General features: G+C 36.0%; 1 protein-coding gene across 7 annotated transcripts in view; it reads left to right on the forward strand.

Annotated features, from left to right (window-relative positions):
* Window positions 1–17,827, forward strand: part of SCAF8 (SR-related CTD associated factor 8) — a 120,937-nt gene that overhangs the window by 12,756 nt on the left and 90,354 nt on the right. For all 7 annotated transcript variants that reach the window (XR_014183792.1, XR_014183793.1, XM_082049738.1 and 4 more), the window contains 5 exons: window positions 5,630–5,713; window positions 7,210–7,254; window positions 10,898–11,059; window positions 14,003–14,159; window positions 15,898–16,028. Coding sequence is in view for 5 of the 7 variants with exons in the window: in XM_082049738.1 (XP_081905864.1) it covers window positions 5,630–5,713; window positions 7,210–7,254; window positions 10,898–11,059; window positions 14,003–14,159; window positions 15,898–16,028 (579 nt within the window). In the remaining 2 variants the exon portion in view is untranslated. The remainder of the gene's footprint in view (window positions 1–5,629; window positions 5,714–7,209; window positions 7,255–10,897; window positions 11,060–14,002; window positions 14,160–15,897; window positions 16,029–17,827) is intronic.

The following is a 17,827-nucleotide window of genomic DNA, read 5'->3' on the forward strand; positions in this document are numbered from 1 at the left end:
AAAGGGTATTCTTTGCACAGGTTTTGATTAAACTATGCATCTGCCTGGAGATGTTGGGCATCCTAAAGATTTAAGTGTATTGATAATGTATTTGAATTCTCTTTGTGGACGGAATTTAGAGATGTTACAAAAAGATCAGTTAATGCTGGCTCAGGAATCACTGAGCTGTGGGTTGCTGGTGGCTAAAATGGTATGCAGAGGAAGTATCACTAAAAGGGCAACCTCATATTACTTTCCATAAACATAATCTATTGAATGCTGTTTCTGTTAGTTTTCTGTGAACTAACAGTATGCATCAGTAAGTAACTTATTTCCTACTATGCCCCATCTCAAAGAAAAGGAGATAGGGCGAAGGGCAGGAGGGGAGAACAGTAAAAAAAAGAGGAAGAAGGTAGAAAGATGTTAAGAATAAAAATAATTTAAAAAGAGGGAACCAGAGAGGGACAAAGAAAAGTAGTCCTGATAGCAGTTATCATTTCTTGGTGGGCTCCAAGTAGGAGTGCCTGCTCCTTGGTGATGCTGAGCCCAGAGGCATGGTTAGACAGGGAGCCTGAAACAACTGTCAGTGAGATCTCCGTTGTCAGAATTCCTGCTCTTTCTGGCACTTGAAATGACCAAGTGAAATTTGACAAGAACATCCCGAGATTTGGTGAGGCTTTGGATGTGGAGGCTAAATAAAAAAGGGAGACTATATGCAATTTCAGGACATTCTGAAGGAACTGGAAAAGGAACATGGCATATTTGGTATCTTTATGTATATGATGTTTTTATATACTAATTTTGTGTGTGATAATGCCATGTACCTTTAGAGAGGGAATGTCTCACCTTTAGTTTTCTTAGCAATTGTACCATGGTTCAAGAATAAGCAGTACAAAACAAAACTTTGTGTAATTTTTGTAATGGATTTTTATATTTTTTTATCAGGTTTTAACCTTTCTATTTATTCAAGTCAGTTGGTCTTACCGAAGCAGCATTCTCCCAAATGTTGTGTTTATGTTGTGGTCCCTTTGCACAGGAGAGCCTTTGAGTCAGAATGACTCCTGGGTGAATACATGGCTTTTTGCAGCAGGGCTCTTTTCCTGGCAAATATCAGGAGGCTTTTTTCTCCCCCTCAGACATTAGAATAGCTGGGAGATGAGTATTGGTTTTGTTTAGATTAGCATATTCTTTTAACTTTCCTGTGCAAAATCAGTTACTAAATGAATGAGAAAAAAAAAAATACCCAATGTGTGAGGTGGTTTTTGAATTAGAATTTTTGATATGTATGTGTATCATTAACTGCTGATAGGTGTGCAGTGTTTGGAAAGAAGTTTTTATTCTCTTAGTGTACATTTTAAAAAGAGACTCCAAACTGTGGTGATCACTACAGCAGTTCCTCAGATTTCAACAGCAAGTTTCTGTACTTACTGGTTTTTCACATCAGAAATGATGCAAATACTTTCACTATGCAAGTTCTTCCAACCGTGAACTTATGAAAATAACTAGAGAAAACAGGCTTTGTTGGTGGTCAGATACTTAAGGAAATACTGATCAGTTTTTGTCACTTTGGGCAGGTGTTTCATATGAGTTGGTGTTTATCTAGAAAAGCAGGTAAATGGCTAGTGAATGGAGTTCGGCAGACTTTTCTTCATAATTCACAGAATCATATGGTAGCTCATCTGTCAAGTATGTTTTTTGAAGTTTGCATAATGATTAGTGTGTCTGCTCCTTTGCTTTCTTCTTACAGCTTATGTTGCAAATGTGACTAGTGAACTTCAAAACGTCTGAAACTTCTGATTTTGTCTGCCACTTGAAGATTACAGTGTTTCGCTTTTGACCCTCTTAAATGAACTGTATTTCTATTCTGGAAAAAATGCAGCTGCCTGATGTGTGATAAGGTTCAAGCTTTGTTTGAATAAGTTATTTTAAACGGAGAGCTGCATTTCTATACTAGCATACCGATAGCTAACTGTATTTTATACCGTTATTTAAGAGAGTGGTTGTGTTTGAGTATAGTATCTGGGCACAGACTTAGGAATTTGGTGGTAACAGTTCAGGAGTGAGTCAGGTCCCTCTGAGCTGTGCCAGAGCTGCCCTCCCAGGCTGAGGAAAACCGCCTTGGGTGTCTGGAACCACGTCCACTAGCTCACTTCCCAGCTCATCTTATTTGGTGCATTCCTCCACTCCCATCCTTCCCAGTTGATCTCCACTACTCAGATCAAATTGACATCTGCCATGCCCGTAGTAATACTGTTTGTAGACTGGAGAGTCCTAGCCACCTTTGTTCTTCACTTAAAAGCTTCTCCATAGTTTTCGTTATCCCTGATGATTTTGTGCCAGCCTTGGAGATTAGAGGGGAGTAGACTGCCCGTGGTAGGGGGGTTGGAACTAGGTGATCTTTAAAGTTCTGTTCCAATCCAAATCGTTTCACGATTCTAAGTGTAGAGGGATTCCTGTTTGACTATAAATAAGTGTAATGTATGAATTTGCTGAAGATCAAGCTGAGAACATGTATGCTATCAGTAGGTGTTAAGGAAGACGTTTGTGCATGTTAGGATATCTGTATTCAGAAAAATGGGGTTTTTTTGGCCCTCTTTCATTTGGATTAAACTGTACTGGGAATGTATGTGGTTTATGTAGTTAAATTCTGTTCATACTAAAAGATTGAGTTAAGAAATTTTCAGAAATGTCAGGTTTCTTAATTTTGAAAGTGAAACTTGAATATTGAGTTTTTTGGTTTTGGGGTTTTTTTTAAGTAAGTGTGGTATTAAATGTTGCAAAATGGGAAGTAGATATTTCACACTGGGCCCTCACTTTGTCCCTTCTATAAATGCTGCTACTTTAAACTTCTGCCATGTATTGACAGATGTAAATCACTAGTTTTTCAAATGAATGTACTTTTTCAAAATAAAATGTATTAATAGGAAATTAAAAGCTTCTAAAGACTATTAAGGAAAAATAATTCAGAAGAATGATTTTTATTTTATTTTTTCCCCTTGGCTTCTTCCAGGTATCAAATTTGGGATTTACATATTCCTTTAAATGTCTGTTAAAACCTGGAACAGGTGTTTCTGTTGTCCAAAAAGTGTATCTCTATAGGAATATGTTCTTAATTTTGCTATTTCTTTTGGTTCATTTTTTCTTTTTCTGGCTTGAATTATCTGCCCTTGAACTTAATGCTGAATTTGGCTGTCACCTGGGTTAAAGTAATGGGCTGCTAGCAACAGCCCATGTTATCCTCTTGGTTTTCGGTGTATTCTGAATGTGTGACACTAAGATACCTGAGTGTGCACAGCTGATGTTTCAGACTGAGTTCTGTGCAATTCTTCCATGTTTCCCAGCACAGTGTCGTAGCTTTCTTGATGCTTTGAAGCACGCCATTCTCTTTTTTCCCCCTGATCATTTCAAAGCTGATGGACTGGTCAGGTGTGATTCCAGCATATGTATGTCAGCGATTCTGGCTCCTTACAGCTGTGTATGTCATTGGTGAAGGAGCTACTGTTCCTGTTTCTTCTAAGACTGCTTTCGGATTGGCAAGGTGGCTTCTTGAGTCCAGGCTGATTTCGTATTTGCTCACATATCTGTGAATTACTTTTACTGATATTTTGGGCTTCGAAAGTGCTGAGCAGGAATGTTGCAACTGGCTGCTAAGGCACTGCCTGAACATAAGCAAAATGTTTCTGGCACTGTAGTAGCCCTAGAAGTAGTTTAGCTGTAGTTGCACATTGTCCAGCCAGGACAGTAGCCAGGATGAGTGACTCCATAGTCTGGTGAATCACCTATGAGTAGTTGGAAATTGAGCACTGAGCTGAGTATAAAACTGAGAAGAAACTGATTGGAGACTTCATTTTCTGCCTCTCTTCTCACTTTTCCCTGTGGTAGTGAAGAGCATTTATATATTTGAATTCTAGAAGCGTATTACTTTTTGTTGTGTAAGAAGCATGTAAGTAATACAGAATATTTGCAACAGCAATTAGTGACAAGTAATAACAGTTGTTTTAAAAGGTGATGTCTGGCTGTGAACTGGTTAGAATTTCAGTGTTCTAATGGAAATCCTTTCAAGCTGAGAAGACAGATACTTACACTTGGACAAGCTGTTTTTTCAGTTTGTCTTTTCACAGCTGTACAAAGTTTTAGTTAAAAGAATAGAAAACATCCCATGTTTGCAGGGAGAAGAAATCCTGGTCTTTTGGAAACTCAAATATGACTGAAGATCTTCAGAGGGGTCAATTATTAAAAGCAATTTAAGATTATCTAATCCTTTCCACTGTGTGATCATGTTTACTGTTACATTTTACTTTAACTGTAAACAATTCTTTATTATGTTTTCTGAGCTAGCAGTTTACCAAAAGCTGAATGAATCTTAGGAAGTTAAAGATATTGTTAATATCTGTATAGATATGAATTTATTTCAATATATTGCATTGGTCAGGGTGTGTCGAAGCAGAGAGGTCTTCTGTTTTTTTGTTTCAATGACCATTTTATGGAAAAACACAGATTATTCCTGTCTTTAGGAAGGAAATAAAAATTGTCTATGGATGGTCATTCTCATTACTATGGCTCTGTTTTTGAGCTAATGTGCTTCTTAATGTGCGTTGTAAACAAATATACAATGTAAGTGAAGAATATCCTTGAAACTGGTTTGGCATTTTGTAACTGGTGTTTTTATGTATGAAAGCAGCAAATACTAACCACTCCCTTGTCAACACCTAGTGTTGAAGGAGAAAAGAGCAACATTTTGTTTAAAGCCATATGTTGTGAAAAATTGGAGATTTGCACAGCAAGTAAATAGCCTTGGACGATGGAGTCCCGGCTTAGAGTGAAGGAAGGAGTTGTTTCTAATTGCCACCTGTTAGTCATAGCTATGAAGTTATTTCATGTACAGTTTTCACTATGTAGCAAATTCTTGATGAGTATCTGTCATGCTAGATTGCTTTTGCTAGGAGATGTATGTACTAGTACAAATAATAGAGTTACTACAACATCCTGGGAGAAAATTGTTGCGAAAGCCTGCTACCTGTGTACTGTGGCTGTTTTGGTGTTTAGATATTAATGAAGTTACAAACCTGTGTTTAAAATTGAGAACCCAGCTGGATTATTTTCTTAAGCATTTGTAATATTTCTGATATATTATTTCTCTTAGTTAACGCAGGGAATAAAGTAGTCTGTACTCACTGCGTACTCACTGTCTCTGGGCTGCATTTTTTTGTTTAATGGAAAATAAAAAGTTGTGATTCAACAGGCATATGATGATGAATATACTGTTTGGTTAAGCTTCTGTTATGCTTCCATTTTTTTTTTCCTGAAAAGAAAAACTTTAACAAGAGCTACTGTATTTGCGTAGCATATGTATTTGCTTTGTAACTTCACCTGTGAATGTCTGCTGTATTTAGTGCTAGCAAAACTAGGTACCTAGTGACCATTGCGAAGAAAAACCTCTTATGTTGTAATAATTTGGATCTTGCATTTTATTGGCAGTTTCTATTTTTGCTTAAGCGGGAATGCCTTTTCTGGTGTAATATATACTTAAAATCCAATTAAAATTAAAAGTGGCATTTTCTTGTGGAAATAAAATGTATTATATTGCTTATAACTGCAGAATATATTTCTGATAACTTTTTTGTTCATTTTTGTTTTGTTTTTTTGGCAGTTGTACTCGCTAAATGACTATAAGCCACCCATTTCTAAAGCTAAAATGACACAGATCACCAAGGCAGCAATCAAGGCTATAAAGGTAAGAAGCTGGCTAACTTCTTTTGACTTCCTTTCCATTTCTCATCTGTGTCAAAATAACTGAATGTCTTAAATAACTTGCTTCAGAAGTTTTCAGCTCCCTGGTTGGAAGGATCATAACTTGGAAAGTTATGATCAAGTGTGATAGATGGGATTTTCAGGAGTGCAAAAGAAGCCTTAATTTGTTGTGTGACTTTTCATTCGCTGGTTGTCATATGTGAGAAAGAATTACACCAACTCAACTCCTAAATCGGATCCAAAAGACAGGTTTAACAAGGAAACACTGACATTGGCTAAGATAACTAAATACAGAACCACAATTCCACATTTCCCCCTTCTCCCCTCCCTTTTCCCCAAAGTGTAAGATCTGTTTTCCTTTGGATTGATGCAAATGTTTGTTTCATTTCATTTTTATAAATTCCTGGCATACCTTTTCATGAGTGGTGTTTATAGATTTTATTTTTTATGTCGCTTGGGTACAAATTGTTCTTAAGTTGTAGCATTAGTACACTAATGAAGGACTTTTCTTGCCACAGAGTAAAACTAATTGCCAAACAGCAAACCAGAAAACAGTATTGAAAATGACGAAAGAAAGGACTCCATTAGTATTATGCATTAAAACAAATGGAAAATCAGTAAAAGCTGGAGAGGTGAAAAAGAAAATAGGATAAAAGCAAAAAAGCTATGAATTTACGCTTTGCCTATCTACATTACTCTGCTGAGAATGCAAATATGTTTTCAGATAATGAAATCTATATTGGTGTTGTCTGGTATTTGAAGAGAGAGCAAATTGATGATAGAAGAGTGAAATTCACTGGCTTTCTTAAATAAGAGAAGTCTATGTAAATTAAAGTCTGCATGTTGCAGTATAATGAAAAAGCAAAAAACTTACATTGAACATAAGTAGTAAATGCTAGTAAATAGTTCTATAAATTAGACAAATATACCAAAATGTTTAATCATGTATTTAACTACTTGGAAATCCTGCTTCCACTCTTATGATTTCAATAACAGCATTTAGTTGTGTGGAGCAGTTATTGAGATGGTACAGTCATAATGTTGAAGAGATATTATGCAGTACATGCTGTAAGGTCTTCCTATACTCATGTTTTTAAGTTATTAAAGTGAACACTTGGAAAATCAATGAAATACAGAGAAGCGCTATGCTCATAAGATTAGGCTAACATCTTCAGTCATGTACAGTGAAATAACCATATGTTTTTGAAGGAACAAATATATTATTCTCTTAGTTCTCACTAAATATTCAGAAAAATCCAGTGTAAAAAAAAAAACCTTCAGAAGGCAAGAAAAAGTGTGGTTAGCTTTCTTACGTGCTGTTAAATATTCTATGGAAGACAGCATACTCAGCTGTAGGTATTAGATTGCTGGTTAATCAACCAAAGTTTGTAATTCTGGTTTTACTGTCAATATTGCATGCCTTGAACAGGTATATGCATCTTCAGATTTCCTCTTTTGAAACATTATTTTGTTTTCCAGTTCTACAAGCATGTTGTACAGAGTGTTGAGAAGTTCATTCAAAAGGTAAGTCCGTCATGGGTATTTCATGGTAGCACTGAGAAATATTTCCTCATTTTAGATTACAGAATATGGAAGAGCATCGGGTTTTAGGTACACATATGTATTAATATTTTATCACAAGTAGTTTATTTCAGTTTTTAGTCACATTCATCTTCTGCTGGTAATCAGTAGCTGATCATAACCTGTAATGCAGAAAGATAAATATGCTCATTTTGCAGTTACACTATACTTCAATCTGAATGACTGCAGGTACTATCTTAGGACTACTTCTGTATGTGTTCATTTAATGTTAAAAAAGGCTCTCAGTGTAGACCATGTGAACAGCTGACAGCAAAAGAATTGACAGTGGTTTGGTGAGTGACAGTTGCTTTTGCTTTTCTGCCAGGTTTTCCCGTATATTTTAAAGCTGAAGGGAGGATGACCATCCAGCCTCATCTTTTGTGTAGCAGGGGATGGAACATTTCAGTTGGTGGTTCCTGCTAGTAATTTAAAACAAGAAATATTTATGTGGCTAGACTGGAATTACTTTTTGGGAAGTTTCAGTATTAATTTAAAGATTATGAATAACAAAGAATTTTATTACATTTTGTTTTATTGTAATAGGTAGTTACTTTTGGGTAAAACTGCATTTTACCTCTAGCTGGAAATGTGTGGATTTGTGAGCCTTTCCTCGTCTATATTGTACATGATTGTTCACTTGATCTTTTTGATACTGAATTTCTTCTGCTTTTGTAAATAGGAGTAAATTATGATCAAATTGCTATTTTATTTTGACAAACAAGCTAGAGAAGTTAGTCAATGTTGCAATGTTGGATGTTATTTTTCTTCTGTTGTCCATTTTATGGAGCAGTCTGGATTGCTCTGCGTCAGTAACCTGTCTTCCTCATTACCCTTTATTTCTTGGTAGTGTTTGGACAGTGTAAACAGGATTCAGCTTCAGCCCAGTGTTTTTAACTGTCTCACCACAGTTCATGAATGAATTATTTAGGTACTAGAACTTTGGTCCTATGTGGAAAAGGTGCCATGTCTGTTTCATGGCAGTTGGAAAGACTGGTAGTATACTTTACTGTCACTGCTAGTGTTTTGTCAAGTAGTTGTCTTTTGGGGCATCACTTCTGAGTTATTCCACCCCAAAGAAAAGGCACCAGTACCCTCTGATCCCTGTTTAATAGTACAGGTGGACATGGGAGGGTGAGAGCAGGTGTACATTTTATCCGTCTTTGATCAGTAACACTTCGCAGTTTAATGTCCCAAAATAATCTGGAATTGCCTGAGTTCCAAATACTGCTTTTTAGTTGCAGTGACTGGCAATTCTGTGTTCAGAGGCATGAGAGAATATTTATCCTCTGAATGAGAGAGTGACAGTTTGTCAGGAATTGGGCTGGTTGTTGGTGACCCTTCCAAAAGCTACTAAGAGAATGGGTTGTCTTCTCACATTTGTGTTCAGTTCTGCTTGATGAGGGAGTTCCGTGCTCTTCATTACTGATTAGAGAAAGCAGATATATGTTGTTACTGATAACCTTGTTAATGATCACTCTCGATTAGATGTTTCCCTTTGGGCTTGATGTGGGGTTTTTTTAAAGTATTTTATGAACTATTTAGTGAAACACGCAAATTAGAAATAACATCAAATAGTAAGTTCTTATTTTAGTAGAATTGGAGGTAAGCAGATGAAAGCTAGCCATTCAGTATTTATGGACTTACATTATAGGTTTGCAAGATAATTGAATTATTTGTTGGGACAAATCTCTTCAAGTTAAAGCTCAAGACTACTGAATCTTCTGTTAAAATCTGCCATAGGCTTGTCCGGAGTGATGTCAGTGCTGTCTCAATTAGTTTACTGTTGATTCTTTATTACTCCAGTATTTTCTTTCTTCAGAATTAATCTCGTGAGGTTACTGAAACATCAGGTGAAATAATTGCCGGTGACATTCTTTGGTTTGTGACACTCAACTTGTTGCTGTATTGTTGTTTTGATTGTTTTATTCTCTGCCAAAACATCACTTCAGGGGTCAAATGACCAGATTTCATATATGTAAAGATACTCCACTGTGAGAGCAAGGCTTGAATACTTTCTTTGTGTAATCATATTATCTTATTGCTTAGACTCACTCAGAAAAAGCTGTCTCATCTGACATTAGGGATACACAGGCTCACTGCCCCAGTTGTAATTCTTCTTCTTGATATAATTTGTACTTGTATTTTATTGTCTTTTATTTTTATCATCTATATTATTATATTAATTATAATATTTTTGTTTTCTCTGTGTGCCATGTTTTTAAATACTCCGCCTAACATATTTGCTGGGGTTTTCTCATTAAATATCTCTGGATTTTATGAATTTAAATACTGTGAAAAGTTGTATACCTTTCTGTTCTGTATGCAGAATACTCTTATTTTTGGTAATAAGTTAGCTAAAATTTCAGTAGCTACAATACATTGAAGTTATTTTCTGAAGACAGTGCACTGTATCTAATTAGATGTTAATTTCATAGGTTTAGTAGTGCACGTTTATTCTTAGAATGATGCCACACACATTCTTAAAAATAAAGAATACCACATTTAAATACCTTGAACCACGTTTAGAGCCTAAATAAATGATTTATCAAGGTTGCAAATGTTAGCAAATCAGCAATTCTGCCCAGGAGTGGGTGATGAGTGAGTTGAGAGTGTTTTGGTCAGGATCAAGGGGCAGGCTGGCAGGGGTGACACTGTTGTGGGCGTCTGTTACAGGCCACCAGTGTGTTGCAGAATAGATTTATAGAGTACCTCGACCAGGGGGAAATGTTTGTACTTTCCCATATTTTACATAGAAACCTTGTGTGATAAGCGTGTACAACCAGCATTCATGCGTGTACACCAGAATCCATGTCATAGTTTCTGGTGATAACTTCATTGTATATTTGTGCCACTTTTCACTCTGTGTTAAAACTGGTTGCAGTAGTCTGGTGCAATTACTTTGCAATTAAAAGACAAAAAAAAATTAGGTTTAGTTGTTAAGTAGGTAAAATTACAGAAATAATTAGTATTGTAGGTAGCAGACATGCCTTATAAATACCATGCTATTTGTAAATCATGGGAATTTTCCAGAGTTCTAAAATAGGTATCACTGATACATTCTCAACCAAACAGACATCCACATAAGTAGGTTTTTATTCTGGCAGGGAGAGGTTATACCACACACTACTTACAAAGATGTAAAATAAACAAATGTTAACTTTAATGTTGACTTTGATCATAAAGAAAGGGGAAAAAAAATTGTTTACAGCTAGTCCCAATGTGCTATTAAGAATTCGGTCGTGCTTTATGCTGTTCTCTTCAAATAGATGTGTGCTTTTAAAAAAGTATATATGGTTCCTGTGCTGTTTTCCAGTAGCTAGATTGTAAAATTTGACACTTTTTTTAGTGGGAGGAAAAGGATTTTAAACCGTTTACATATTTGCAGAATACATACAAGTGCAATAATTTTGAACAGTAAAGGTTAGTTATTTTTGAGAGAGTTTGATCTTTCAGGACAATTGATTAACTAGAGAATATTTTAGTAATACTTTGACCCATTTAAATATTAGAGAGGACTGTTCATATTTACTCTGCCATTAATGGTAATGTTTCATATATGCATATTTTAAATTATCGTTCTTTGTAGTGCAAGCCAGAATACAAAGTACCTGGTCTGTATGTCATTGACTCCATTGTGAGACAGTCCCGGCATCAGTTTGGACAAGATAAAGATGTATTTGCTCCAAGATTCAGCAATAACATCATCAGCACTTTCCAGAACTTGTACCGTTGTCCTGGGGATGACAAGGTAAACTGCTTACAGATTTTTCTAATTAAAACGATCTTTATATTTTATAGATAACTTACTAAAGATTTTGATCTCGCTTGCTAGAGTGCACTATTTGATTAATTAGGCTTTTGGAAAAGTTTTCATGAAAGCTAGATGGATTTGAGTTCATGTATTTTTGGGAAAAAATTAGTCATGTGGTAGAACACAGAGTTGTTGTCAGTCTTTTACTGTTTTCTTCCCCTCTTTAGTGAGAAAACAAGCAAGCAGGTTTTGTATAGTGTCAAGGAATAAATATCTATATTGGCAGCAGTATTTTCAGTATAAGCTAGTGCATTTTGGACTGAAAGAGCAATAGAAAACCAGCAAAGTATCTTAAAACATCTTCCCTTTGATCCTGAATAAACCAACAGCTGAATAAGGCCTAACTTGAATAGTTTGACCCAGTAGTTCAGCTGTTCGCTTGGACTACAGTAGTCAAGATTGCTACCAAATTATCTTTATAGTAGGTTGGCTGGAAATAGCAGAGTGCAGGCAGTTTAACTTCCTTCATATTTGTCACTAGTCTTAAAATAGCTAGAGTTCCTTAGTATTGAATTGAAAAATTACAAAAATATGGGAAATGCTAAGGGTTTTATTTCCATATAAATTTGTGTAATAGATTCATTAATTGGTGAGGCAGGACAGGACACTGCAGGAAGAAAAAGATGGGTTATTCTTTAAATAGTCACATGCATTCCTACAGCTGTATTTTTCAACCAAAGATCTGAAAACCCAAGGCATGCATCGAAGGTGATTAAGGCAAGTTCAACCATTGTGTCTCCTGTAGTTGTTTTAGGATTGTTGCCTTTTTAGAGGAGTCAGGACCGCTGCAAGAAAATATGTCGGGATCTGCAAATTTTAAGTAGTTGGAAAAACTGCTATAAATTTCTGTCTTCTGCCACTGAGTTCTGAGGTGCTGCTGAACAGGTTAATTAAGTTAAATGTCATTTTTCCAGTCTTGTTTTGGGTTACCTGCGTGATCAAGTTGTGCCACTTCCATTCAACGGTGTTTTATGTATAGATAGGCATGATAGTTAACTTATATTTTTCTTCATTTAGTTGTATTCCTTAAGCAGTATTAGTTTGTTTTGTATAATCATTTAGCTGACTACTCTGGGAATGCAGAAATAGCCTGACTTGTTGAAGGAGGAGAGCTTGGCACAAGGATGAGCACAAGTACTCACTTTGGCTTTAAAAAGAAAATATAGTAAATTTATTGTAATGTAAGAAATAGTGCATCTTATCCTGTGGTATATCAATGCATGGCAACTAATGTATCACATTAGAGGTGTTTGATGTGAAAAGGGATAGTAAAACAATCTGTTTATGGTCTGTGAAGCTCTTATCAGGTTCATTTTTATATTTTTCACCTCCATTAGGGAAGATGTATTTTACAATCAGAAGTTTTGCTGGTGTGTTGCATATGGATTCAGTATTATGGCAAAGTCTTTGTGCTGTGAAAGTAGTTACCATCTATCTAACCCAATAAAAAAAATTGTTGTCAGAGAGAACTGTTTTCTAGCATTTTGATGTTTAATCTGATTTAAAGGCATAATGGGGAAACACAGCAGTTAATCTTGATGTAAGCAAATGTGGGTTTTGTTTTTAAATCAAGCAAAAGTACAGTGGCATTTCTTTTAAAGTAACTAAAAAAAATCCCAACTGATTCCTTTGTCTGGCTCAGCCACAGCAAGTGCAAGGGGGAGATAGATACTGGGGCACAGAAATAGTTTTATATTCCTGTTCTGAATAGAAGAGGCAAGTTAGAGCCAATGACTGCCTTATAAAACAGAGTTTCAAAGAAGAAAGGCTCACATACTGTAATGCTACATGGAAGCCTTCAGAAATTTCTTTAAAAGAACTCTAAATTGCGTTTTCCACGTAGTGAAAATTCAGAACTTCTCTCTATTAAAGTTAAGTATCCTTTTGGAGTTCTGGGCAAACAGACTTTTCTTTGGTTTAAACACTGTGGTTAAAATACTCTATGTTCATGTTTTATAGAATTCAAATAAGGAAACCATCTTCGTGACAGCAAACACAAGATTTTTTTTAAAACTTTCTGCCCTTTATTATACAACCTACTTTTTTTTTTTTTTCCCAAATAAACAAGATGTCTTTTTCTAACACACATACTTCTATCCATCTTTTCAAAATAAAGCAAAATCTTGCCTCTTAGTAGAAGTTAAACTTAGAAAAGACCTGGGAGCAGATCAAAACAGTGGAATAGAATTGAAACAGAAACGAAAGCTGAACAATGAGTTACATCTTGACGGAGTTGTATGAAGCCTTATTTTGACACTTTTCTTTCTGTGTGATGCACATTTTTAAATATTACTATGTAATTTCAATAGGCAGGGAATTGTGTCCCAGTTTAAACTTTTAAATTCCTCAGTTCATCAAAAGAGCTTGCAAAATATTGAGCTACTTTCCTGGTAAAAGTATTTAGCAGTCTTATTAGTATATGCCCATTTTTCAGCAGACATAAATAATTTTGGATCGTAATCAGAATTGCATTCATAGATGTTGACTATAAAAGTTTAGGAGACTAATAATTCCTGCTTTTAATTATAGTAATGCTTTAAAATGCCTTCTTAAAATAGTTTTTCTTCCATCAAGTCTTCCAAGAGTAAAGGTACAAAAGAGCCAGATTTGTTTTGTTTTAATATATTTCATTTTCTGTTGAGAGGAGACTGTCACTATGTGCGTATTGTGCCTTTACTGTTGCTTAGGGTCAGCCTCAGGTTCACAGCATAGACATCTTTGGTGTGACCCAGTATAACTGTTCTTATGGCTCTTACTGTTTGCAAACCTGAAGATGCTTCAATCTAGATAGACTGCCATTGCTAGTTAGGAATTCCATTGATAATAACAAGAAAGATAAGCATGACTTCAGGTCTTTTGTTATCTTTTCTTTCATTTTAGAGTAAAATTGTTAGAGTGCTGAATTTATGGCAGAAGAATAATGTGTTCAAGAGTGAAATTATTCAGCCTCTCTTGGATATGGCAGCAGGAATTCCTCCTCCAGTTGTGACCCCTGTCTTGCCCAGCACTACAGCTGCTATGAGCAACAATACACCAGGTAAACAAAAATGGGTTAAAATCATATTTTGAATCAAAATACTTGTGTCAACTTTGGTATGTTGGCTGTTAACATGCAGAAAAATCTCACTGGTTTCCTTTAGACAAATCAATTTGAAAAATAACTGGCCTCTAGATCAGGGAAACAGCAAAAACGAGGCATCATGTTGTGTTTCCTTTCCAACTCTGTATTATAAATATATACAGACTGAGCAACAGTGCAATAAGGCTTAGTTTTGTACTCAGAAGTCAAAAGAGTAGATCACTGACAGAGTTAAAAATGCAACACAGCATTTAATAAAATCTTTTTTATTTAGTGCAACACAGCATTTAATACAATCTTTGTTATTTAGTGGTGCCACAACTGAGAAAAATGAAAGAGAATAGAACACTATCGTTTTGTAATCTGTAGGATTGAGCTTGCTGGATAAAGTCAGACAGTGCTCCTGTACTTTTGCTGGCCAACAGGCAATGATTTCAAGGGGAATAAAAACAGTGACAATATAAGCTACAACCAGTGGCATATTTCCCTCTTCCTCAAATCTGAAGTGTATGGGCCAGAAATCATGCTGGAGAATCACGTGGGCAAAAATCTGCTCATGGAGTATGTCCCAAGTTGCCAAACGCTAACATTATCATACATGCAGACTTGACCATTTTGTGCTCTAAGCATCTTCCTTACTTATGTGGTTAGATGTCAGGGAAGTGGCTTTTCACTTTTTTTTTGATTTGTGGAAATTTCTTTCATTCGAGATCGGGAGGTATGGGAAATTTTACATATTGAAATTGGTGGTTTTTTTGTCACAAATGGACTTGCTTTTGTCACCCACCTTTTATTGATCCCATGCTGGAAAGGAGTGAGTTTGGCAAATCCACCTTATGTTTCATTGATGTCTGTAAATATGTGAAAAGTTCCAGCTCTTGGATTGGATTTACTGCATCTTCTAGCCGAATATTTCTTATTTTTGTGAGTTTGATTACTTTAAAATGTTGAATTCATAGCTTTACGATGATCCTTCTGGGTCCCTTCCAACTCAAAACATTCTATGATTTACTCTATTGCTTTTTAAAATTCCTATGGAAATTGTCTTTTAGAACAGTAATCTAGTAATTTAGCATTCATCGGGATATCTCTACTTCTGAACTAAAAGCAGGAGTATTTGCAGGGATGGAAGATTCTTCTGGATTATGGCATGAAACTGATTATCAGATTGCTGATTTAGTCTCAGTGTTCCTCTTGAGAAAAAATGACAAAACAAGCGATGCTCGTGAATCCAGTTGCTGCAGTTTAAAATTTTTAGTAGAATCCTTAAGGCTCCTGCTGGAGATAAAGTGCAAGTCCAGCACATTCCAGACTAATATATTTTTGAGCACATTGCTAAAAATGATCATTTGGCATATATCGTTTCCACTGAATGGTTTAGATTACTGCATGAAACCTATTTACTTTGCATTTTTCAGTGTTTGTGTTAGTAGTCGCCATAGGTCAATAGTGGCAAGAGCTGTGAACTACACTAAGGCAAAGTAATTCTGCTACTTGGGGAATGTTGATGTGAGTCTGTGTGCTCTGTGTGTGTCAGAAAAATGGTTTCAGTTGATGTTAATACGGTAATTTTTCAGTATTTGATAGCATCTGTGTCGTGAGGGGTGGGGTTTTTTGTTTGTTTTTCATTTGTCTAACACTGTTTCTAAGGCTGTATATTAAAATATTTTGGCATAATGAATTTCCTCTTTTTTAGGAACACCTGTGACTCCAGTTACTCCAGCCAATGTTGTGCAGAGTTTACCTGATCCTTGGGTATCTCAGATTGCTAATACAGATACGCTTGCTGCTGTTGCGCAGATTTTACAGAGTCCTCAAGGCCAACAGGTAAATATTTTGTAGCCAGTTACACTGTATGCTGTTTGATACCTTGTGTCTTTAAGGTGTAGTTAAGAAATACTGTTTTCCTGAGTATCGCTTAGTTTTGTGTCCATTATCCGTGTTAACTGTCCCACGAGGTTCTTCCATCACAAGTAAGTTCCACATAAATGAAAACTTCCTGTTACCTTTTGTAACTCACCCTCTTTGTTCCTTAAAAACATTGCAGAATGTGACTTCAGATAAGATAGTCTGTAATACATACTTTTCTATAGGGTATTGCAGATGACTAAATCAAGCACAGCATTAAGACTTCATGAATATAGGTATAAAATATAATGCCAGTTTAAGGATTTTCTCTGCTGGGTGCTCCAAGAAGCTACACATTGTACAGAATCATATAATGAAAATGTACTCATTCTGGAAGTGCATTGTGTGTTTATTCTTTTCTTTATCTTTCAATCAGCTAAATATAGTTTTTATTTTTCAGCATTCAAACATAAATTCTTAAAAGTGACTGTGTTCCTCAGTTTCTAAATGCTCAAGTCCAAAAAGAATGGCTTGATGTGCAGCATGCATTGACTTACTCTTCCTCTTAACCTGCAGCCACAGAAGTTTGAGCGTTCGTAATCAGCTTTCTGTGGAAATGTAGATCATCGTTTTTCAGTTTCTGTTAGAACTCTGGCACCAGCATAACTTTGGCATTATATTTGTACTGAGGAATGGGATGTTTTACCTGCTGGGGTACTAAACAAAAATTCCATGCATATGAATGAGAACCAGTCACCAGTGCAGTGTTAGGAAGCACTGATGCTGACAATAACAGCTTAGTGAGATTGTTTTAACAGTGTTAAGCTAAGCAGAGTTGTCTGTAATTGTTCATAAATCAAGTGGAGCGACTGTTTTAATCTGATTACACTGAAAGAAATTGGGACATTGAAAAGCAGAGCAAAACGAGTTTGTGGCGATACTTTGAAATGTGGAAGGAAGGTAGCTCTTAAGGAAGGGATGTGAAATGAGAGTGAGAAATATATGTAAAGTCAGTGAGGGGATTTTAAAGATTATTACCTAGAGAGTATTCTGGGGGAAAAAAAAAAAGGCGTGAAGCACAAGAAGAAGGTTATAATGATCAGAAGGAAATTAAAGACAGCAGATCACAAAGAATTAGCATTTGGATATTTAGCTCAAAATGGTAAAATGAGGAAGAGGATAGATTTTGGGAGAGAGATGATCTTAAGCCAAAGTGTGGAGACACACTGCATACACAATAAATATGTACATGCAGATCTCTAGGATTGGTAGATGAACTGCAATATTTGCTTCCACCTCCCCATCTCTTTCTTTCTCCTGTTCTTCAAGCCAGTCCTCTCCCTGCTGAGCTCCCAAGTTCTTGATTACATTTTAAGATTGTGCTTTATGGCTGAGAATGCATGTAGGTAAATTGAGAGTCTAGACATAGGAGTGAGTAGAGTAAGAAAGATGTCACCAAAAAGAATATGAAAACAGCTAGAATGGTGACCACCCATGATTTTCCCACTCTAGGGCCTCCATCTCTGCTTCTTCACTTTCCTTCCTACCCAGAGCAATGCACAAGGTAGACCAGCCATATTTGCTCACCTTTTGTGTATTGAGCAAGAGGATGGGGAGAGCTCTTCAGCTTTGCCAGTTGCAATAATCAGTGAAGGCTTTTGATGAGGTAGAACAATAATTGAAGCATTTTCAGAGGCTCCACTGTATAAGGAGTCTGTGTAACAGTTTATGAAGACTAGGAAGAGTTGTTTCACGTTATCAGAAGGTAACTCTAAAAG

The sequence above is a fragment of the Streptopelia decaocto genome, assembly GCF_964273445.1.
Source record: "Streptopelia decaocto genome assembly, chromosome: 3".
NCBI lineage: Eukaryota > Metazoa > Chordata > Aves > Columbiformes > Columbidae > Streptopelia > Streptopelia decaocto.